Source organism: Thunnus albacares, chromosome 22 (genome assembly GCF_914725855.1).
Source record: "Thunnus albacares chromosome 22, fThuAlb1.1, whole genome shotgun sequence".
Lineage (NCBI taxonomy): Eukaryota > Metazoa > Chordata > Actinopteri > Scombriformes > Scombridae > Thunnus > Thunnus albacares.
In genome coordinates, this window is record NC_058127.1 from 1,772,856 (window position 1) to 1,796,510 (window position 23,655).

General features: G+C 38.2%; 2 protein-coding genes across 6 annotated transcripts in view; one reads left to right on the top strand and one right to left on the bottom strand.

Annotated features, from left to right (window-relative positions):
* The window catches only part of LOC122974207 (Fc receptor-like protein 5), a 310,470-nt gene that overhangs the window by 22,351 nt on the left and 264,464 nt on the right, over positions 1-23,655 (bottom strand). The gene's annotated exons all lie outside the window — the stretch shown is intronic.
* LOC122974165 (Fc receptor-like protein 5) overlaps positions 689-23,655 on the top strand; it is a 65,591-nt gene continuing 42,624 nt past the window's right edge. The window contains exons 1-9 of one of the 5 annotated variants that reach the window (XM_044342121.1): positions 708-961; positions 1,136-1,232; positions 2,642-2,677; positions 3,888-4,151; positions 4,230-4,466; positions 5,358-5,594; positions 19,754-19,828; positions 20,419-20,517; positions 22,630-22,857. In XM_044342121.1, the coding sequence (XP_044198056.1) occupies positions 1,202-1,232; positions 2,642-2,677; positions 3,888-4,151; positions 4,230-4,466; positions 5,358-5,594; positions 19,754-19,828; positions 20,419-20,517; positions 22,630-22,673 (1,023 nt within the window). In that variant the 5' untranslated portion in view covers positions 708-961; positions 1,136-1,201 and the 3' untranslated portion in view covers positions 22,674-22,857. Of the gene's footprint in view, positions 962-1,135; positions 1,233-2,641; positions 2,678-3,887; positions 4,152-4,229; positions 4,467-5,357; positions 5,595-6,959; positions 7,035-11,747; positions 11,880-13,298; positions 13,335-14,548; positions 14,807-14,884; positions 15,125-19,753; positions 19,829-20,418; positions 20,518-22,629; positions 22,858-23,655 lie in introns of those variants that run through there. The other 4 variants (XM_044342120.1, XM_044342117.1, XM_044342118.1 and 1 more) reach the window with 4 other exon arrangements.

A 23,655-nucleotide genomic window follows, 5' to 3' on the forward strand; every position in this document is an offset into this window, starting at 1 on the left:
TATTATGAGCTTGATGTAGTTAAAGTATTGCAGTAAAAGTACATAAGTATTATGAGCTTGATGTAGTTAAAGTATTGCAGTAAAAGTAGTGGTTTGGTCCCTCTGACTGATATATTATTATATATGACATCATTAGATTATTAATAGTGAAGCATCAGTGTTAGAGCAGCATGTTACTGTTGTAGCTGCTGGAGGTGGAGCTAGTTTACACTACTTTATATACAGTTAGCTAGTTTAGTCCAGTGGTTCCCAACCTAGGGGTCGGGCCCTTTGGTCCTCTATGATAACGATGCTGAGCTCATCGGGCCCCTGGACACCGACATGTAAAAGTTCATACGACAGACTGAAAGATCAATAACGGTTGTGTCATTGGCCGTTGTTCGGTGTTTCTCCCAGCGACATTTTAAAGGTGAAGCCGAACTATTTGGTTCTCCTCCTGGTTCAGAAGCTGCAGCTGAACTTCAGTATTTAGTCAACAGCAGAGAAAAGTACAAAAACTTTATTCAAAAAGACTTATTGTTTGTGCAAAAACAGTAAAACTTTTGAAAAAAGAACAGAACCATGAACTCTTAAACTGCATTTTTTTTTTTAAAATAACCTGATTTGGTTTGTAGAGAGTGACACAAAAACAAGATGGTTTTAGATTTCCAATTCACATTGTGACCACGTGAAGATGCTGCATCATATTCTCATAAACAGTCATGAAAATCATCCAGGGGGCTAAAACGTAACATTGAAGAGTATTAACAGCTCCACTCAAAAGATAATTAAACAACAGGCTGTTCAGTGAATCTGTGATTTTATTCCATTCAGTGTTTCACTTCCTGTTTTTTCTTCTTCCACCAGCAGAAAACCACAATGAGACACCAGAGGAAAAAACCTACACTTTGTACGTGTCACTCTCCATGTGTTGTATCAGACATTTCAAGTCTTTCATCAGAGTGTGTGGTGAAAATAGCTGGTTAGTTCTTCATTAGTCTCACTGCAGACTGAAACAACTCCTCTGCTTCATTTACAACCTTTTCACTTGTGTTTGTGTAGTTTAATGAAGCCACTGTTGGTTGATATTTGAACTACTGTTTTCATGTTAACTGCTGAAGACAAAATCACACAACCACCATACTCACCTCCACAGAGGAAAGAGGAGGGTTTAAGTGCTGCGACTGAACAATGAGTTGATCTCACATCACTATGAGGTACAATGGAGGAAACATCTCTTCAGCAGCTGCTCTGTGAGTACAATCTGTAATGTTCACAATTAATAATTACATTGTTAACGGGTGTAGTTAGATATGAGTGATATTTACTTTATAAAACATTTTAAAATGAAAATATGATTTTATCTCTATATAAAACAAGGAATCTCTGTCCGTATGTTTGTCCTCCACATATCTCGAGAACCGTTCATCTGATCGACTTCACACTTGGTGGGTGTATCGTTGGGGAAACAAGAGAGTGCAATGCAACATTCTCAATATTAATAAACTTGGAATAAAAAAGCGAGCCGGCAGGGTGGAGCTTCTGGGCTCTGTGACTGCATGTCATGATCAGAGCTGTACAACCCTGCCATGAGAGATACAAGAGGAGGACACCTCTCTTCATTTGATAACATTAAAAGTTGGGCTTTGTTGTGGGTTTCCTAACTCATTTTAAAAAAGACAAGAGACAAGGAGAGAGAGAGGGCGGGCAAGCTCAGAAAACTAACTAAAGCTGTCAAATAAATGTAGTGGAGTAGAAAGTACAATATTTCCCTCTGAAATGTAGTATACGCATAGAAATACTCAGGTAAAGTACTTCCAATTTATACTTAAGTACAGTACTTGAGTAAATGTACTGAGTTACTTTCCATTACTGCTGACAGATACGATGAGAAAAGAGAAATTCTTCGTTCAGATTTATGAGCCACTTTGCAGAATTACTACATGAAAAGGAAAGTGAGATTCAGGTGTTCTTGTCTTATATTAAAATGCATCTTTAAAATGACGTTAAATAAAACTTATGAGAAATATTTCACCAAACAATTCAGAGGCTGCAGACAAACCTCAGAACTGTTTGAATCTATTCTCACCTCCTCCCACAAAGTACATCCTGTCTCTACAAGCTTCATATTGAAGTCTGTTGAAGACAGAGATTTGGTGTTCTGATATTTGGAGTTTGAGGAGATTCACTGCAAATTAACTTTAACTTAATATGAACAGACAGATGTGTTATAAACATTTTACAACTTCTATCCAAAGTGCTGCAAAGTATACTTAAGTATTTATGTTACTTTGTACTTCTACTTCAATACATTTTAGAGAGAAATATTGTACTTTATTAAAGGTCAGTAGCTGTACTTCAGACGAAACTTTCTTTATAAAATGATCCGTTTATAAAATGTACATTGTTATAGATTATTAGACTGGTCAACAGTGTACGTTGCCTACATGTTCACATTAATTAATCAGTATTAATATTCCAATACGATAAATATCTAAATGGAGGCATTTTGCATAATGAGTGCTTACTCTGTGTTGTATTTACTTCAGTAAAGATCTCAGTCCTTCTTCCATCACTATTCATAAGTTCCATCTTGTGATTTAAAATCAGTAATTGATTAATTGCAAATGTCAAACTAACCAGTGTCATCATGTCTCTTCAGTGCTGACCTCACTGCTGTGCTGCACAACAAACCAAGGTCAGTAAACTGTTATATGACGAGCCAACACTTAAACACAAGAGACACATGCTGAGAGTTATTACATCAAGATTTCTGTTGCTTTATTTTATTTTTTCGCTTTTGTTACCACCAAATTATCAGAAATCCTGATTCATGAATCTGATGCACCTGTTCTCAGTAATTTCAGGCTGTGTTTATCAAACTGGTCATCACATGCAAACGTCTACATGTTGCTGCTTGATGCTTTTTAAGATGCACTAAAACCAAGAGCAGGAGCCAGCAGAAGTGTTCACATTACATCAGCAGTTTATATTTGCATGAGGTTAGAAATAAGAACTGAGTATTAATGTCCTGTCAGAAATTATTTCTGGTGATCATTCACTGATGAAGCAACATGCAGATGTTTACATGTGACCAATAGTTTCATATTTCAGGTACCTTTCAGAACGTAACTGTAACCCCCAACTTTGAGTAAACATATATTAATTGATAACCCATTGAAGGACGGGTTCTCAATTTCTCAAATGTGTCTTAAAACAACAGTCAGGAGTCCAAATGAACATTAAACCTGTTTTCCTTGCTGTAATCATTCCTCCTGTTCATACTGACCATTAGAAGATCCCTTCATAATGCACTTACAATGGAAGTGATGGGGGACAAAATCCACAGTCCTCCTTCTGTGCAAAAATGTATTTGAAAGTTTATCTGACACTAATATGAAGCTTCAGCATCCAATGAGTCAAATCAAGTAGATATCTTTCAACGGTACAGTCTTTTTAGTGCCAAAGTCCCTCTTTTTGTTACTTTACTTCCATCGCAGCTCAACAGGGAAACACTGTCCAAGGAAACACAAAGAGGGAATTTGATGCTAAAAAGACTGTAAATGTGGCAGATATCCACTTGATATGATGACATGAAGATGTGTTTGTACCCTTAAGTGTTGCCAATAATGTCTGACAGCATCCTGACACCTGAGATACTTGCACATGGATGTGCAACTTACTGATGGAGACTTGCACAACATCCTGACAGATTTAAATCTTGAATTAACTTGTGACTCGACTCATGAGATGTTCAAACCCAAAGGTCTGTGTTGGTGGGTGAGATATGAAGTTGAGTTTGAGTAACTGATCCATCAGTTTGATAGATATGTTGAGCGGTAATGTTGAACATTAAGCTTGGATGTTTTCTTTAAGACACTAAATGGCTCATTATGTTTTACTCACAGCTCATCTGACTGTGAGTCCCAGCAGCTCTCAGATGTTTCAAAATGAGTTTGTCTCTCTGAGCTGTGAGGAGAACAACAGCTCTGCTGGATGGACGCTGAGGAGGAACACAAGCAGACAAACCAGAGCTGAGTGTGGAGATAAATGGGGAAAACCAGCTGGTTCTATGTGTAACCTCAGCCTCATAACCACAATGGACAGTGGAGTTTACTGGTGTGAGTCCAGAGAGGGAGCAACCAGTAACAGCATCAACATCACTGTCACTGGTAAGATCAGACTGTGGAGTTAGTATTGATGAAGCTGAGTGTAAATGATGAAATGCTGTAGTTTGTCTCTGTGTTCAGATGGATCAGTGATCCTGCAGAGTCCTGTCCTCCCTGTGATGGAGGGAGATGATGTCACTCTGCACTGTAAAACAAAGACCTCCAACCTCCCAGCTGATTTCTATAAAGATGGCTCCCTCATCGGGACTGAGCCTGCAGGTCACATGACCATCCGCAATGTTTCCAAGTCTGATGAAGGACTCTACAAGTGTAACAGCAGTCATGGAGAGTCTCCACCCAGCTGGATCACTGTCACAGGTGAGGAAGTCAAAGACAAATCAAGTCAAGTCAGCAGTGATGTCACAGTGTACCGACACACCCTGGAGTACACTTCTACATCACTGCAGTGAGGTGAGAGGTTAAACCACTGGAGGCACTTGTAAAAACAAGACCTTCAGCTGCTGTTAAAGTGGGTTTCTGCACCAATAAGGAGTTTTCAGCATTGAAGATCTGGAATTTCCACCATTAGATGATTCATGTTTTTTGTTTTTCAGTAATACATATTATGGGTGATGTGTTGATAAGAAGACTCAGATTTAGGAGCTTGAAGATACATCAATTTATTAATAAAGTGCTTTTTGTTGTAAAATCAAACGTGGAAAACAAGAAGGTTGATGCAGTTTAGACTCCATATCAGTTTATCCAATAACAATACTGAGAGTCTGCAGCATCCAGCATTAAAGTTAGTGAAATATTGTGGTAATAGTGCAAATCAGTGTGAGTCCTGGAGCTGAGGAGAGCAGCAGGTGAGTCATCTGTCAATCACAGCTGTCAATCAACCATCACACAGCAGACATCAAAGCTATCATAAGGGTTCAAATATTATTAACAGAGCAATAATTTCCAAAATGACCAGCAGCACACTTATTAGAGGGTCTGAATTTAGAGATTGAGACCAGAATGACTTGTTGAAAACAATGATTGACTCAGTATTTCTAGAGAGAAGTTGAGGCTTTTGAATGGGAGTCAGCTGGAGCAGCTAGCAGCTGTTGTTATGGTATTTTAAGGTCCTTCAGACTGAAGACACATATTGCACATATTAGTACTGGACACGTTATAATTTCGACCAGATGTATATTACTCTATGTGGTGCATTTTATTCTAAACATTTCTACTGACTATTTTTGGATTATTTCTTGGTTATCACAGACAAACCCACCACCACAACTCATCCTCATTCTACACTTCTTCCTAATTCTACAACTCCTCCTCATTCTACACTTCCTTCACATCCTACAAGTCCTCATCATCCTGATGTCTCCTCATCCCCCTCTCCTCCTCCATTTGTGTTGCTGTATATTCTGCCTGTCTGTGGTCTGGTCCTGCTTGTTCTACTGGTTCTGTTGGTTCTACTGGTGAGACGATGCGTCCGGAGGAAACCTGCAGGTCAGACACAGATTCCTGGATATCAGATTCAACATGTCATACGTAGGTTTAGTTATTGTGCAACAGTTTAGATATATTTTGCTTAAAAGTCGTAATTCTTGTTGATTTGGAAGTGTTTAATACAACAGAAAACACTGGTTGAGCTGCTACTTTGTCAGAAATCCAAACTCAAGTTGTCTTAATAAAGTCAATAAGAAATGATAACAACATAAACTTTTTTTACAGCAGGAAATGTGTTTCATGTCAATCCCTCATGCATGTAAAGTCAATCTGAATTTGTTTTTAACACATGCACAAACAGAATTAGTCCTTTTGTTGTTTATTTTTTCATTATGTGTTATTGTTTGTTATTGCATCACATTGCATGAGAGAAAAGTCAGTGTGGATCCAGTGATGGAGGGACGGACTCCACCAGTAACTATAAAAACTACTATATACAGACAGATAATCACAGAATGTAAATACACTGAAAGGCTGTTGAGGAAAACATGCTGTAATCTTAAGGATTATAACTTTAATTTCTACTTTATGGTCACATCTTATTTACATCTATGTATAAATGTTCTACATTGAGGCCTCCAGTATTTCAGAGTTTGTGTTTATTTCTACTTGTATGTTTGTGAGAAGTTAGTTAGGAGTTATTGAGTTTGAGATTGGAGACGTTTTTGGATCCTTGTGGGTTAAAATTTGCTTCAAACTAATATCTTGTGTCTAGATGGACATGGGTTGAGTTTAACTACACTTTAATTAGATTTTGGTTACTGAATGTTTTATGTGAGTTTACACGTCAGAAGAGAAATTTATGTTTCACTTTGTGGATTAAAAGCCACAAACTGACTTTTCATTCTCAGCATTTCACCTTTTACACCATCTGTTGACATTATTTTTCACTTTGATACTTCACAATACCTTTCACATGTTTATTTGCAATAGATCTTGTACGTTAATATATATGTTTAAATTTAGTTTGTGGTCTGAGTGAACAGAAGCTCTGCTGCCGTCCAGTTTCCTGTTTACTGTTAAAGACGCATCAGTTGAATTTGGTCAGGTTCACCGCAGGGCTGATAAACAGGTTAAAACCAGAGCAGCTTCTCTGCTTTACTTTAGACTCATTACTGGCACTTTTAATGCTGTTTGATTCATGTCAATAACTGATAAATGTGCACATTTCTGTATATTCTGCTCACATATCTATAACGTTTAGTGTTTTATTCAATGTGCATTAACTGAACTGTTTGTCTTTACTGAATACATTTCACCTTTATTTGTTATTTTTAGACATTATTAGCCTCATTACTACAAATATTCAGCACATGTATCAGCTGCAGTGATGATATTTAGTTTAATATGTGTTTTATCTCCCAGAGAGTGACCCAGTTCCAGTTTATTCATCAGTGAGAAGAACAGACGACGTCAGCTGTGAAGCGAACAGGACGAGAGGTACAACAGCTCGTCTTTAAAGTTGCTAAAATCAATATTTTTATATTAACAGTGGGTCAAATGACAGTAATGAAATGTGTTGCTCATACTGACGATCACGATATTTCGATTTGAACTTTACCAGAAGCTTTTTTTTTGCATTTGAACATGGTGTTGCATATTGTGTGAAGTGTGTCAGTTAGATTGCAGAGAAGCAACAGCTCTGTGGTCATCCAGCTTCCTGTTGAATTATGTCTCCTCCTTCTTTCACTGCAGGGGTGTTAAAAAGCAAAAAAACTGTAAAAACGTGTCTGTATTTTACTTCAGTTCAAAGAGGGGACATTTACACTGATGTTTGCAGCTATGATTGATTAATTTCCTGTGATATCTTATTTTAAAATAATAAAAATAATGTCATTATGTTTGTATTGTAGTCTTATTAACATTCTGGGTTTTGTTTTTTACATCACATGTTCTGCAGCAGTTTCATTGGTTGTATTAAAGGATAAGTTCACAATTTTTCTAGTTTAGTTCTAGTCATAAAACTACAGAATCCGAAATTGTGAACTCATCATTTAACAGTGTTTTATTTTCCAGAGAGCGATCCAGCTGTAGTGTACACAGCGGTAAAAAGAACAACAGAAGTCTGTTATGGACAAATAACCATCAGCCCAAACAGCAGGAGAGGTCAGACAGGTAAGTCACTCTTAATACAATAATCACTGCACATACTGTATGTAGATTCTGTTCATACTGGGCACAACGAGATCCTTCAAAGTCAGTGATGGGGCACAAAATCCACAATCTGTGCACAAATGTTTATCTGAGGCTAACATGAGTTAGTCAAATCAAGTGGATATCTTCCACAATTACAGTCCTTTTATTCAGTTAAATTCAGATCATACTTTATTCGTCCCTCACAGGGCAGTTAGAGGCAAGCGAGTTAGCAAACATCTTAAAATATGACTAATGCACTGTCAGAAAGAGTTAAAAATACATGAGGATTAATGGCAGTGGTCGTCTGTCACTGTCCAACAATATCCAGCACCATGAAGGCTCTTTATGTCACAAAATACAAGGAAACTGATCCAGTCTGATGCCCTCTGGTGTAATACCAAACTTCCTGCTGTTTGTTCTGATTACATCGTCAGGAATGATGTTGTATAAAATTTAGGGATGCACGGTATTATCGGCACATCATCAGTATCGGCCGATATAAGCTCCAAAATGAAATATCGGCATCGGCCCGAAATGAACATTTTCTGCCGATTATGAGATGCCAATATGTTGCCTTCTCCTCCGCCACCTGACTGTTTCACCCTGACGGTCCCGGTGCTTCCTCCGCAGGCTCCACTTCACTCAGCTGCCCATCATACCAGCTGCGTCTTCTAACGGAAGCTAGCTGGCTGTGCTTCCCTCTGGTCATGCTGCGGCTAATGCTCCGCTAGCCTCTCAGCTAACGTTGGCTGGGAGGCTAGCAGAGGCTAGCTGGCTGTGCTTCCCTCTGGCCATGCTGCTGCTAACGCTCTGCTAGCCTCTCAGCTAACGTTAGCCCCGGCTCTCTGTGTGGATCCAACCGGAGCACCGCACCCCGGTTTGTTATTCAGGTTAAAGTGGGAAGAAACAGCTGATCTGACGGGCAGCTTGAGTGGAGTGGAGCCTGCGGAGGAAGCACCGGGACCGTCAGGGTAAAATAGTCCACGGAGGAGCTGCTATGTTCGGCTGCACAGATAGGAAACACCCTGGCTGATAGGATGTACCACTCTGTTTAAAAAAAAAACTTCTTTTTGGTTTATAACAGCGGTTGGCAACCAGCGTATTGGGTGCATTACCGCCACCTTCTGCTCTGGAATGTGGACCAGAGATTAAATCCTACACATTAATCCTGTCTGTCTAATAAACTCAATGAAAACTCTACTGCTGCTCCCACTTGGCAGGTTCATTACAGTTTTAATGCTGAGCTCCTGAACTCCAGTCTTCCTAACTTCTTCCCTCATATATTGTCTTTCTTGATCATATTTAGTACAATCTATGCTTGCATGCATAATAGTCTCCTCAGCCAGCTGGAAAAATTATGTGCATATATCAGTATCGGCAATCGGCCACAATGAGTTGGAAATATCGGCATATCGGATATCGGCAAAAAATCCAATATCGTACATCCATTATGTTTAGCTTTAAGACATGAGAGAGGAATCAGTTTTCTCATTTCACTCTCTGAAATAAAACAAATAAGTATAGCACTATTTCTTTGATGACAAATTGACCAAAAAGCAATGAAATACCTGTCACTGTTTCTTATCTTGTTTTAACTGTGTGTGTTTCTCAGAGCGCCCCCTAGAGTCAGAGGTAGTCTACTCCTCACTGAGGTAGACCTCCACACCTTCACACCAGTCCAGCCACTGATGTCCTGCTGCTGGTCTGCCAGCTGCAGAGTTCTGCATATACATTATTTATGTCATTAGATGTTTGCTTTTGTGTTTCTAACAGGAACAGTTGTAACTGAATGTAGAGCTGCAACAATTGTCCAATAAACCAAAATATTCTCAGATGTGAATTATTTGCTGTTTTTCTTCGTCATACACTGTTGACTAGCTGAACATAAAAAGCAATTTGAATACATCACTGTGGGATATTAAAATATTTCAGACAGAATGATCAATCAATTAATTGAGAAAATAATAAAATAATCATTAGCCCTGATTGAATGCTAATAAAATAATAGTTGTATTATCTCTGTTGAAATGAGGACACATTACAGTACAGATAACCATCGATCTTAGAAGTTATGTACAGAAGCCCTGAGAGAAAAAAAGTCTTGTGATCCATTTTCTAAGTCTGATTTAAATTGTTTCTTTCTTGTGTGTATGACTTAAGAACAGGTGAATTTCACCCACTAGAGGCTGAAGTGCAGCACTACTCCATGTTCTAAATAGGACTCAAAACATTTATGTTTTCTTCCAGGTGACAAAAGAAAGACATGACAGTAATGTTACATAACTTGTCAACACACAATAAACTGTATGTACCTTGTGTTTAATTCAATTCAATCTTCAATTTAATTTAATTTATATAGCGCCAAATCACAACAAAAGTCATCTCAGGGCACTTTTCACATAGAGCAGGTTTAGACCGAACTCTTTAGGGTTCATGTAGAAATTAAACTCACCTGGAAGTAAACATGGACGTTTTAGTCCTATTTAGAACATGGAGTAGTGGTTAACTTCAGCCTCTTATTGTTTCTTTATTGGCATTAGCTGCTAATTTAATGTCTGCTAGTCTTCCTGGGGTCCTTGCAAGAAAATGATTACAACAGAACACAATACAGAGTGTTATTGATAATATATTAAAATCAGAAAAGAAATTACCATAACATTAACAATAATGATGAACTAAATGAAAAAGCATGAAAAAAGTCTAAAATTCATGCTCACTTTGACGACGTAGCAGAAAATTAAATTTACAGTTTAACCATTCATGAAGATAATGAAATTTAAAAAAAGGGAAAAAAAAGAAGATAACTATAGGAGAAAAACAAAAACGTGAAAAAAACAGAATAACAACAATCATAACAGCTGGTTTGACTTCCTGTATTCTGAGTTGTTGATGTTCTGTATGTGGTTTATTTGCAGCTCAGACACACAGCAGAGATGTTTCCTGTTGTTTCGCTAACTGCAGATGTGTTAACAGGGAGTCTGGAGGGAATGTAGTGGAGTGGAAGTATAAAGTAGCATCACATGGAAATACTCAAGTAAAGTACAAGTACCTCAAAATTATACTTAAGTACAGTTCTTGAGTAAATGTACTGAGTTACTTTACGTTACTGCTGACAGATACGATGGACAGAGAGAAATTCTTTGTTCAGTTTTGTGATTCACTTTGCAGAATCATTACTGAAAACAAAAAGAAAAAAGTGATTTGATTGTTCTTGTCTTATATTAAAATGCGTCTTTAACAGGACGTTAAATAAAATTTACAAGAAATATTTCACCAAATTATTCAGAGGCTGCAAACAAACCTCAGAACTGTTACATCCATTAGTGTTTTTGATGCAATGAAAAATTGTGTCAGCAGCACATTATATAATATATATGAATATAGAATATATGGAGATATCTGAGTCTCAGTCAGATCATGAAGCAGAGCAGCAAACCACAGACAGACACTGGTTCTGGCAACATTTTATTCTCTAACATTACCGCTGTGATGTGGAGTCATGGCATCGCTGGAATGCTGGAATCCAGTCTGACAGTCACACATTGTGGAAACAAACCCCCAGTTTACCCTCATGATCTAAACCACTGATCTAGATAAGAGAAGTATAACAAATGTCTGCTGTAAATCTCTATAACATATTACAGAACAATGTTGTGGTTAAACCAGCTGTTCTTACTGAACTGTAGATGTGCAGCTCACAGTTTATAATGTAATGAACCATTAACAGACATTTTCAAACTCAGAAATGTCAGATAGTGAAACAAAAACAAGACATTTTCAGGTTTCCAATTCACATTGTGACCACATGAAAACGCTACATTAAATTCTCATAAACAGTCATGAAAATTATTCAGGGGGCTAAAACGTAACATTTAAGGCTCCATTTTTCATTTGTCTCACTGCAGACTGAAACAACTCTTCTGCTTCATTTACAACCTTTTTACTTGTGTTTGTGTAGTTTAATGAAGCCACTGTTGGTTGATATTTGAACTACTGTTTTCCTGTTAACTGCTGAAGACAAAACCACACAACCACCATACTCACCTCCACAGAGGAAAGAGGAGGGTTTAACTGCTGCGACTGAACAATGAGTTGATCTCACATCACTATGAGGTACAATGGAGGAAACATCTCTTCAGCAGCTGCTCTGTGAGTACAATCTGTAATGTTCACAGTTAATAATTACATTGTTAATGTGTCTGCTGAGATACAGTGAGTGATATTTACTTCATATCTTATCTCCATATATAAAACAAGGAATCTCTGTCTGTATGTTTGTCCTTCACATATCTCGAGAACCGTTCATCTGATCGACTTCACACTTGGCGGGTGTATTGCTGGGGGCACAAGAGAGTGCAATGCAACACGTTCAAAATTAATAAACTTGGAATAAAAAGCCGCTCCACTCTGCAGCAACAGAGCTTCTGGGCTCTGTGACTGCATGTCATGATCAGAGCTGTACAACCCTGCCATGAGAGATACAAGAGGAGGACACCTCTCTTCATTTGATAATGTTAAAAGTTGGGATTTGTTGTGGGTTTCCTGACTCATTTTAAAAAAGACAAGAGAAGAAGAGAGAGGGCAAGCAAGCTTTGTCTCTGATGAAGACCTCTGTCTTTGGTGAAGACCTCCACTGGTTTCATCTTTAACAATGTGTTGTATTTTAAAAGCTTGTTATATTATCCATTGTGTCAAATCTTCATCTGAAAAGTAACTAAAGTTGTCAAATAAATGTAGTGGAGTAGAAAGTACAATATTTCCCTCTGAAATGTAGAAAGTAGCATCACATGGAAATACTCAAGTAAAGTACAAATACCTCAAAAGTGTGCTTAAGTACAATTCTTGAGTAAATGTACTGAGTTACTTTACGTTACTGCTGACAGATACGATGAACAAAGAGAAATTCTTTGTTCAGTTTTCTGATTCACTTTGCAGAATTATTACTGAAAAAGAAAAAGAAAAATGTGATTTGATTGTTCTTGTCTTATATTAAAATGCGTCTTTAACAGGACGTTAAATAAAACTTACAAGAAATATTTCACCAAATTATTCAGAGGCTGCAAACAAACCTCAGATTGTTTGAATTTATTCTCACCTCCTCCCACAAAGCACATCCTGTCTCTACAAGCTTCATATTGAACAAAAAACAAACACACCAACAAAAGTTCACAAAGTTTACTTAAATATTTATGTTACTTTGTACTTCTACTTCAATACATTTTAGAGAGAAATATTGTACTTTATTAAAGGTCAGTAGCTGTACTTCAGATAAAACTTTCTCTATAAAATGATCCGTTTATAAAATGTGCATTGTTATAAATTATTAGACTACTCAACAGTATACGTTGCCTTCATGTTCACATTAATTAATCAGTATTAATATTCCAATACGATAAATATCTAAATGGAGGCATTTTGCATAATGAGTGCTTACTCTGTGTTGTATTTACTACAGTAAAGATCTCAGTCCATCTTCCATCACTATTCATAAGTTCCATCTTGTGATTTAAAACCAGTAATTGATTAATTGCAAATCTCAAACCAACCAGTGTCATCATGTCTCCTCAGTGCTGACCTCACTGCTGTGCTGCACAACAAACCAAGGTCAGTAAACTGTTATATGATGAGACAACACTTAAACACAAGAGACACATGCTGAAAGTTATTACATCAAGATTTCTGTTGCTTTATTTTTTCTCTTTTGTTGCCACAACATTATCAGGAATCCAAATTCATGAATCTGATGCATCTGTTCTCAAAAATATAAGGCTGTTTTTATCAAACTGGTTGTCACATGCAAACGTCTACATGTTGCTGCATCACTATTTTATTTGTTTGTTGCTGTTGAAGGAAGCGGGGTGCAGTAAAACCAAGAGCAGGAGCCAGCAGAAGTGTTCACAGTACATCAGCAGTTTATATTTGCATGGAGTGAGAAAGAAGAACTGAGTATAAATGTCCTGTCAGAAATTATTTCTGGTGATCATTCACTGATGAAGCAACATGCAGATGTTTGCATGTGACCAACAGTTTGATATTTCAGGTACCTTTCAGAACTAACCTCTAACTTTGAGTAAACATGTATTCATTGATAATCCATCAAAGGACAGGTTCACAATTGTTCAAGTGTGTCTTAAAACAACAGTCAGGAGTCCAAATGAACAGTGAAACCTGTTTTTCTTGCTGTAATCATTCCTCCTGTTCATACTGACCATTAGAAGATCCCTTCATAATGCACTTAAAATGGAAGTGATGGGGAACAAAATCCACAGTCCTCCCTCTGTGCAAAAATGTATTTAAAAGTTTATCTGAAGCTAATATGAAGCTTCAGCGTCCAAATGAGTCAAATCAAGTAGATATCTTTCAACGTTACAGTCTTTTTAGTGCCAAAGTCCCTCTATTTGTTACTATACTTCCACCACAGCTCAACAACATTGTCAGAGGAAACACAAAGAGGGAATTTGATGCTAAAAAGACTGTAAATGTGGCAGATATCCAACATGAAGATGTGTTTGTACCCTTATCATAAAGGCTTAACAAAAACTGTTGGCAGCATCCTGACACCTGAGATACTTGCACACGGATGTGCATCTTACTGATGGAGACTTGCACGGCATCCTGACAGATTAAAACCTTGAATTAACTTGTGACTTGACTCACAAGGTGTTCAAACCCAAAGGTCTGTGTTGGTGGGTGAGACGTGAAGTTGAGTTTCAGTAACTGATCCATCAGTTTGATAGATATGTTGAGCGGTAATGTTAAAACTTAAGCTTGGATGTTTTCTTTAAGACACTAAATGGCTCATTATGTTTTACTCACAGCCTCTCTGACTGTGAGTCCCAGCAGCTCTCAGATGTTTAAAGGACAGTCAATTTCTCTGAGCTGTGAGGAGGATGACAGCTCTGCTGGATGGACGCTGAGGAGGAACACAACCAGAGAAACCAGAGCTACGTGTGAAAAGTGGGGAGAAGCAGCTGGTTCTGTGTGTAACTTCAACATCATCCCAATGGACAGTGGAGTTTACTGGTGTGAGTCCAGAGAGGGAGCCACCAGTAACAGCATCAACATCACTGTCACTGGTAAGATCAGACTGTGGAGTTAGTATTGATGAAGCTGAGTGTAAATGATGAAATGCTGTAGTTTGTCTCTGTGTTGAGGTGGACCAGTGATCCTGCAGAGTCCTGTCCTCCCTGTGATGGAGGGAGATGATGTCACTCTGCACTGTAAAACAAAGACCTCCAACCTCCCAGCTGATTTCTATAAAGATGGCTCCCTCATCAGGACTGAGCCTGCAGGTCACATGACCATCCACCATGTTTCCAAGTCTGATGAAGGCCTCTACAAGTGTAACATCAGCAGTCATGGAGAGTCTCCACCCAGCTGGATCACTGTCACAGGTGAGGAAGTCAAGACAATTCAATTCAAGTCAGCAGTGATGTCACAGTGTACCGACACACCCTGGAGTACACTTCTCACTGTCACAGGTGAGGCTGTACCTTTGATTTCACCACTTATTTCATCCACATGTTCATCTGACCAGGTATGATTTTCTCTGCAGACAAACCTACAACCACAACCCCGCCCCCTACATCTATAGCCCCTCCCCATGTCTATTTAGCCCCGCCCCCTGCCTCAGCTCCCCTCCAGGTTGTGGTCAGACTGGTCTGCCACTTAGTGGTGTTCTGTCCGTACTTCATCTCCACTCTCATCATGGTGTCTTTATATCGACACAGGTCCACAGGTAACATTCTGAATCATTCACTCACCTTACAGACACTCAGCAACTACCAATCAATCAATCAATCAATCAATCAATCAATCAATCAAGTTCATTCTGATGTGGATGATTGACAGTTGTCTCTAACAGCTGATAAATTATCTGCATTTTCTTTCTAACCTGCTCTGACTGCAGGAAATGACCCATCCATCTCCATGGTGATGACCCCGCCCACCCAGGCTGAGCAAGGATTGGATGATGACTATGATGACATCATCATATCTGTCACCACAGAGCATCACTTCTGAACTGAACAGATGTGACTGATGAAACGCTCCAGTCAGAAACCTTTATGCTTCTTTCTTCCAACAACAATAAACCAGTTTCTGTGTTTTTAATAATGTCAAATAGTTAATAAAATCACCACAGATGTCAATAAACAGGAAGCTCATTTATATTCTGACTCACCTGCATTGAATCTGTCCATATAAGTGCATCATGAAGATTTGTCCAGCAGGTGTTGCACTTCATCATCCTCCCATTAAAGCTATGAGGTTTTCCAGTCAGTTGAGTGTAAACTGGTTCATTACTGGAGGCTTCTGGACATTTACAGAAAGAACCAATGAAACGTATCACATTTTATAGATCAGACATAGAAAATCCTGCTCACTACTGAGTGTCTGTTATGTCGGAAGTAGTGAATGAGAGGAGGGGGGCAGAAAAGTAGAAACAAATTAATCTGAAACTCTCAGGACAAATGAAGTGACTTTATATTAGCAGCAGCTGAAACAATTTGCCTCCACATTTAGAATTAAAAACAGTTTTATAGTCAAGTTTCAAACAGGTTTTTCAGGATGAGGCAGGTTTTATTCTGCTACCAACTACACACACAGATCTGTTGGAAAAATTAAAATGATTCACTGAAAACCTGCTTCTACTCAGTTCCACTCGAGCCACTAAAGTTGGTCTGATGTCGCCTTCAGATAAAACTGATCAGGTCATCAGATCAGGCAGCTGAAACCTGGGCTTTATCTTACAGGCAGCATTTTTTCATATGTTCACTTCATGATTTGAAAGTGTTTAACATCTGACATCATAACAGGATATAAAAGACAGAAAATCACGGAAAGCCTGATAATAAAATGAATGATCTCGGAGAAAGTTAGAGGTCATAAAAGGTCGTCATATTCAAGTTCAGCCACAAAGCATCTGATGCTTCTGGATGAAAAGTCAGAGGATCAAAGTTCTTCCTGAGGAGAACATGAATGTGTGAACCAGATTTCATGGTAACTTCACTGGAGTCTCATCGTAGCTAAAACATCAGAGAGTCCAAACATACACAAGAATCCAGGCAGCTTAAGTTTGATCAGAATCTTCTGATACAGTTATTGATTTATTGATCAGTAAAAGATGATCAAAGATGGATCCTCTGAGAAAAACACTCACTGTGTCCCAAATCCAGACTCATTCTGCACATCACAGTGTTCAGTCTGCAGTCAGTAGACAACACATGAAGCCGACTACAGCTGAAAAACCCACCATATGTAGTCTGCACACTGTCTGCTTTAGTAAACTGAATTTAGTCTCAAACCTGCTCTGAGTGAGTGTGTAGTAGGTTATGGATTTAGGATGCAGTGATGTTAGAAAGCTCATAAATGATAGTCAACTGGAGACTCTTCACAGGAGACAATCTTTTGTCCAATCTTCTGTATTATTATTATCATTATTATAAATAATGCATGCTGCATATACTGTTTACTATCCTGTACATTCTTCTCATTCTTTTCTTTTTAATATTTAAAATTTAATCTGTAGCTGCCCCTCTTAATAGAATATATTAATATATAATACATTTTTAAGTAAGTAAAGCTTTATTTATATAGCACTTTTTAAAACACAGTTATAAAATGCTTCACAAACACAAAGACATGCAAAACTAAAACAAATACATTGACAAAATAGCGTAATTTACATTATAAAATATAACACACACAGCACAGAGAAAAACAGACCAAACTGAAATGAAACAAGACATGGGAACAGGAAGGGAGGTCTATAAAAAGGCTTGCAGATATAAATGAGCTTTAAGGTGCCATTTAAAGCAGTCCAAAAATTCAGCAGATCTAATTGATTGTGGCAGAGGATTCCACAGAGTTGGGGCTAAGACTACAAATGCGCGGTTACCTTTTGGGGATGGATGAAAGGCCGAGATTTGAGGTCTGTAGAGGTCGAGAAGTCAAATGAGGAAAGAGAAGGTCAGAGATGTAGCGAGGGGCAAGGTCATGAGGGGCCTTGTACATAATCAGTAGGATCTTGTAGTTGATTCTGAATTTTACAGGAAGCCAATGGAGGGACACCAGAACAGGGGTGATGTGGGACCTACAGCTGGTTCTGGTAAGAAGTTTTAGAGCAGACTGACTGAGGTATGTGTGGAGGGCGTTACACTAGTCTAGCCATGAGAAATGAACGTGTGAATGAGTCATTCAAGATCAGCAAAGGACAATATAGGTCTTACTTTTGCAATATTTCTTAACTGAAGGAAACATGACTGGACAAGCCTATTAACATGATTGTCAATTCTCATATACTGGTATTTTTCTCAAATTGTAAATTATTTCTTTTTCACATTATTTAGGATTTCTCAACTCTGTGTATATTTTTGATGCACCACAACAACATGTTGCAGGGGAAATGTGACACTCTGTACTTTTGTGTCGTGAGTCATGTGACCCAAAACCACAGACACAAAGCAGCATAACTGAAGCATCTGTCCACAGCAGATGGGGATCATATTTAGTATAGTGTAAGTATAGAGAAACACCGTCAGAGGTTCATCTCAACTCTCATTTATTTCATATAAAACATCAACTGTGTCTTCAGAAATAAAAACACAGAAATTAATACAATGAGCTGCAGTTTGTTATACAGTAAATAAAAGCAACTTTATTTATACAGCACATTGATACACAGTTATCAGAGTCACAGAGTTACAGTAAAGAAGGTCATTAACCATGTTCTCTTTCTATTTTAACTTTTCTCCTCTTGGTTACACCTGAGTCAGAAGATGATAATGTTCAAAAGTCAACTAAACCTGAAATGAAGCATCAACTTTTCATACAGGATATAAAGAGTCAGACTGTGAACTTCCTGTTTGTAAAGTAATGATCTGATGTTAAAATATTCAGACAGTTTGTTCTCTCAGGCTGCATCACTGATGAATTTTAAAACCTACTTTGCTTTTGAAGTCTGTGTTACTCTTTAAGCCCTCTGGGTTACCACATGACTGTTTTTCACCTGGATGGTTGCCATGGTACCAATCTCAGGTGTAGTTTCTCTGTGACTGGTGGAACTGCTGTGATTCCAGCTATGATCAGACATCAGGATGAACAACAGCAACAGATCCTGGTCAACAACTTTTAGATTCATTTCTACAGAAAGCACAACCAACCATGAATCCAGGTATATTCTTGATTAATCACACTGCTCTGCAGCAAACTGTGAACATTTCCACTGCAGCCTCCTGACCGGGCCAACGTGAGACCAGATCACTGCTCTGAACACGGCTCTATGGTGTAGAGTTATTGAGTTTGAGATTGGAGACATTTTTGTATCATTGTGGGTTATTTGTGGGTTAAGACTTGTTTTAAAGGAATATCTTGTGTCTAGATGGACGTGAGTTGAGTTTAACATTAGATTTTGGTTACTGAATGTTTTATGTGAGTTTACACATCAGAAGAGAAATTTATATTTCACTTTGTGGATTAAAAGCCACAAACTGACTTTTCATTCTCAGCATTTCACCTTTTACATTTTCTGTTGACATTATTTTTCACTTTGATACTTCACAGTAAACTTTTCACTGGTAACTTGCAATAGATCTTATATGTTAGTATATATGTTTAAATTTAGTTTGTGGTCTGAGTGAACAGAAGCTCTGCTGCCGTCCAGTTTCCTGTTTTCTGTTAAAGACGCATCAGTTGACTTTGGTCAGGTTCACCGCAGGGCTGATAAACAGGTTAAAACCAGAGCAGCTTCTCTGCTTTACTTTAGGCTCATTACTGGAACTTTTAATGCTGTTTGATTCATGTCAATAACTGATAAATGTGCATATTTCTGTATATTCTGCTCACATATCTGTAACGTTTAAGTGTTTTATTCATTGTGCATTAACTGAACTGTTTGTCTTTAGTGAATACATTTCACCTTTATTTGTTATTTTTAGACATTATTAGCCTCATTACTACAAATATTCAGCACATGTATCAGCTGCAGTAATGATATTTAGTTTAATATGTGTTTTATCTCCCAGAGAGTGACCCAGTTCCAGTTTATTCATCAGAGAGAAGAACAGACGACATCAGCTGTGAAGCGAACAGGACGAGAGGTACAGCAGCTCGTCTTTAAAGCTGCTAAAATCAATATTTTTATATTAACAGTGGGTCAAATGATAGTAATGAAATGTGTTGCTCATACTGACGACCACGATATTTCTGTTTGAACTTTACGAGAAGCTTTTCTTAACATTTGAACATGGTGTTGCATATTGTGTGAAGTGTGTCAGTTAGATTCATTTTCTCAGTTAGATTAGAGAAGCAACAGCTCTGTGGTCATCCAGCTTCCTGTTGAATTATGTCTCCTCCTTCTTTCACTGCAGGGGTGTTAAAAAGCAAAAAACTGTAAAAACGTGTCTGTAATTTACTTCAGTTCAAAGAGGGGACATTTACACTGATGTTTGCAGCTATGATCAATTCATTTCCTGTGATATCTTATTTTAAAATAATAAAAATAATGTCATTATGTTTTTATTGTAGTCTTATTAACATTCTGGGTTTTGTTTTTTACATCACATGTTCTGCAGCAGTTTCATTGGTTGTATTAAAGGATAAGTTCACAATTTTTCTAGTTTAATTCTAGTCTTAAAACTACAGAACCTGAAATTGTGAACTCATCATTTAACAGTGTTTTATTTTCCAGAGAGCGATCCAGCTGTAGTGTACACAGTGGTAAAAAGAACAACAGACGTCTGTTATGGACAAATAGCCATCAGCCCAAACAGCAGGAGAGGTCGGACAGGTAAGTCACTGTTAATACAATAATCACTGCACATACTGTATGTAGATTGTGTTCATCCTGACCACAACAAGATCCTTCAAAGTCAGTGATGAGACACAAAATCCACAATCTGTGTACAAATGTTTATCTGAGGCTAACATGAGTTAGTCAAATCAAGTGGATATCTTCAAAAATTAGTCTTTTTACTTTATTTGTCCCTCACAGGGCAGTTAGAGGCAAGCGAGTTAGCAAACATCTTAAAATATGACTAATTCAATGTCAGAAAGAGTTAAAAATACATGAGGATTAATGGCAGTGGTCGTCTGTCACTGTTCAACAATATCCAGCACCATGAAGGCTCTTTATGTCACAAAATACAAGGAAACTGATCCAGTCTGATGCCCTCTGGTGTAATACCAAACTTCCTGCTGTTTGATCAGGAATGATGTATAAAATTTAGGGATGCACGATATTATCGGCACGTCATCAGTATCAGCCGATATAAGCTCTAAAATGAAATATCGACCCAATATCTGCCCAAAATGAACATTTTCTGCCGATTATGACATGCCGATATGTTGCCTTCTCCTCCGCCACCTGACTGTTTCACCCTGACGGTCCTGGTGCTTCCTCCGCAGGCTCCACTTCACTCAGCTGCCCATCAGACCAGCTGCTTCTTATAGCGGAGGCTAGCTGGCTGTGCTTCCCTCTGGCCATGCTGCTGCTAACGCCCCGCTAGCCTCTCAGCTAATGTTAGCTAGGAGGCTAGTGGAGGCTAGCTGGCTGTGCTTCCCTCCGGTCATGCTGCTGCTAACGCTCCGCTAGCCTCTCAGCTAACGTTAGCCCCGGCTCTCCGTGTGGATCCAACCGGAGCACCGAGCCCCGGTTAGTTATTCAGGTTAAAGTGGGAAGAAGCAGCTGATCTGACGGGCAGCTTGAGTGGAGTGGAGCCTGCGGAGGAAGCACCGGGACCGTCAGGGTAAAATAGTCCGCGGAGGAGCTGCTATGTTCGGCTGCACAGATAGGAAACACCCTGGCTGATGACATGTACCACTCTGTTTTAAAAAAAACAAAAAAACTTCTTCTTTTTGGTTTATACCGGCGTTTGGCAATCAGCGTTTTAGGTGCATTACCGCCACCTTCTGCTCCGGAATGTGGACCAGAGATTAAATCCTACACATTAATCCTGTCTGTCTAATAAACTCAATGAAAACTCTACTGCTCCACCTACTTGGCAGGTTCATTACAGTTTTAATGCTGAGCTCCTGAACTTCAGTCTTCCTAACTTCTTCCCTCATATATTGTCTTTCTTGATCATACTTAGTACAATCTATGCTTGCATGCATAATAGTCTCCTCAGCCAGCTGGAAAAATTATGTGCATATATCTGTATCGGCAATCGGCCACAATGAGTTGGAAATATCGGCATATCGGATATCGGCAAAAAATCCAATATTGTGCATCCCTAATAAAATTCCCTGTTTGTGTTTCCCTGTTTAGCTGCAGTGGAGGGATAGTAACGATACTGAAATGACTGTGACTTGATTTGAGTAACTCAGATGCTGAAGCTTCATATTAGCTTCAGATAAACTTTAAATACATTTTTACACAAAATGAGGACTTTGGATTTTGGAGGAAACTCTTAACGTATAAGTGATGAGTAATATATAAGTTGTGCTCTGCAGTAACTCCTGTATCTCTCAGTATTTCTGTGCAGTGTCTCCAGCTGTAGTGCAATGATGTCAGTGAGGACAACTTTTGGTTTTAAGCTTGAAAAGAACTGACATCATGCCTCTGACCTATTTTGGATTAACTTTACTCTTATTAAACAAAAACAAAAGAACCAACATGTTAATCAGTGAGTTATAGAGGTGCTGGTAGGTGGATTTTGTTGCCTTTGGACAGAGCCAGGCTAGCTGTTTCCCCCTGTTTCCAGTCTTTATGCTAAGCTCAGCTAACCAGCTGCTGGCTGTAACTTTATGTTTAGCTTAAAGACATGAGAGAGGAATCAGTTTTCTCATTTCACTCTCTGAAAATAATTGTAGAACTATTCCTTTAATGTCTAATTGACCAAAAAGCAATGAAATACCTGTCACCGTCTCTTATCTTGTTTGAACTGTATTTGTTTTTCAGAGCGCCCCCTAGAGTCAGAGGTAGTCTACTCCTCACTGAAGTAGACCTCCACACCTTCACACCAGTCCGACCACTGACGTCCTGCTGCTGGTCTGCCAGCTGCAGACTTCTGTATATACATTATTTATGTCATTAGATGTTTGCTTTTGTGTTTCTAACAGGAACAGTTGTAACTGAATGTAGAGCTGCAACGATTGTCCAATAAACCAAAATATTCTCAGATGTGAATTATTTGCCGTTTTTCTTCGTCATAAATTTTTTGACTGTTGGTTGAACCTTAAAAAGCAATTTGAATACATCACTGTGGGATATAATAATATTTCAGACAGAATGATTAATCAGTTAATTGAGAAAATAATAAAATAATCATTAGCTCTGATTGAATGCTAATAAAATAATAGTTGTATTATCTCTGTTGAAATGAGGACACATTACAGTACAGATAACCATCGATCTTAGAAGTTATGTACGGAAGCCCTGAGAAAGTCTGATTTAAATTGTTTCTCTCTTGTGTTTATGACTTAAGAACAGGTGAATTTCGCCCACTAGAGGCTGAAGTGCAGCATTACTCCATGTTCAAAATAGGACTCAAAACATTCATGTTTTCTTCCAGGTGACAAAAGAAAGACATGACAGTAATGTTACATAACTTGCTAACACACATTATGCTGTATTTACTTTGTGTTTAGAGTTCATGGAGAAATAAAAACTCACCTGGAAGTAAACATGGATGTTTTAGTCGTATTTAGAACATGGAGTAGTGGTTCACTTCAGCCTCTTATTGTTTCTTTATTGGCATTAGCTGCTAATTTAATGGCCGCTAGTCTTCCTGGGGTCCTTGCAAGAAAATGATTACAACAGACCACAATACAGAGTGTTATTGATGATCAATTAAAATAAGAAAAGAAATTACCATAAAATTAACAATAATGATAAACTAAATGAAAAAGCATGAAAAAGTCTAAAATTCATGCTCACTTTGAGGACTTTGCACAAAATTAAATTTACAGTTTACCCATTTATGAA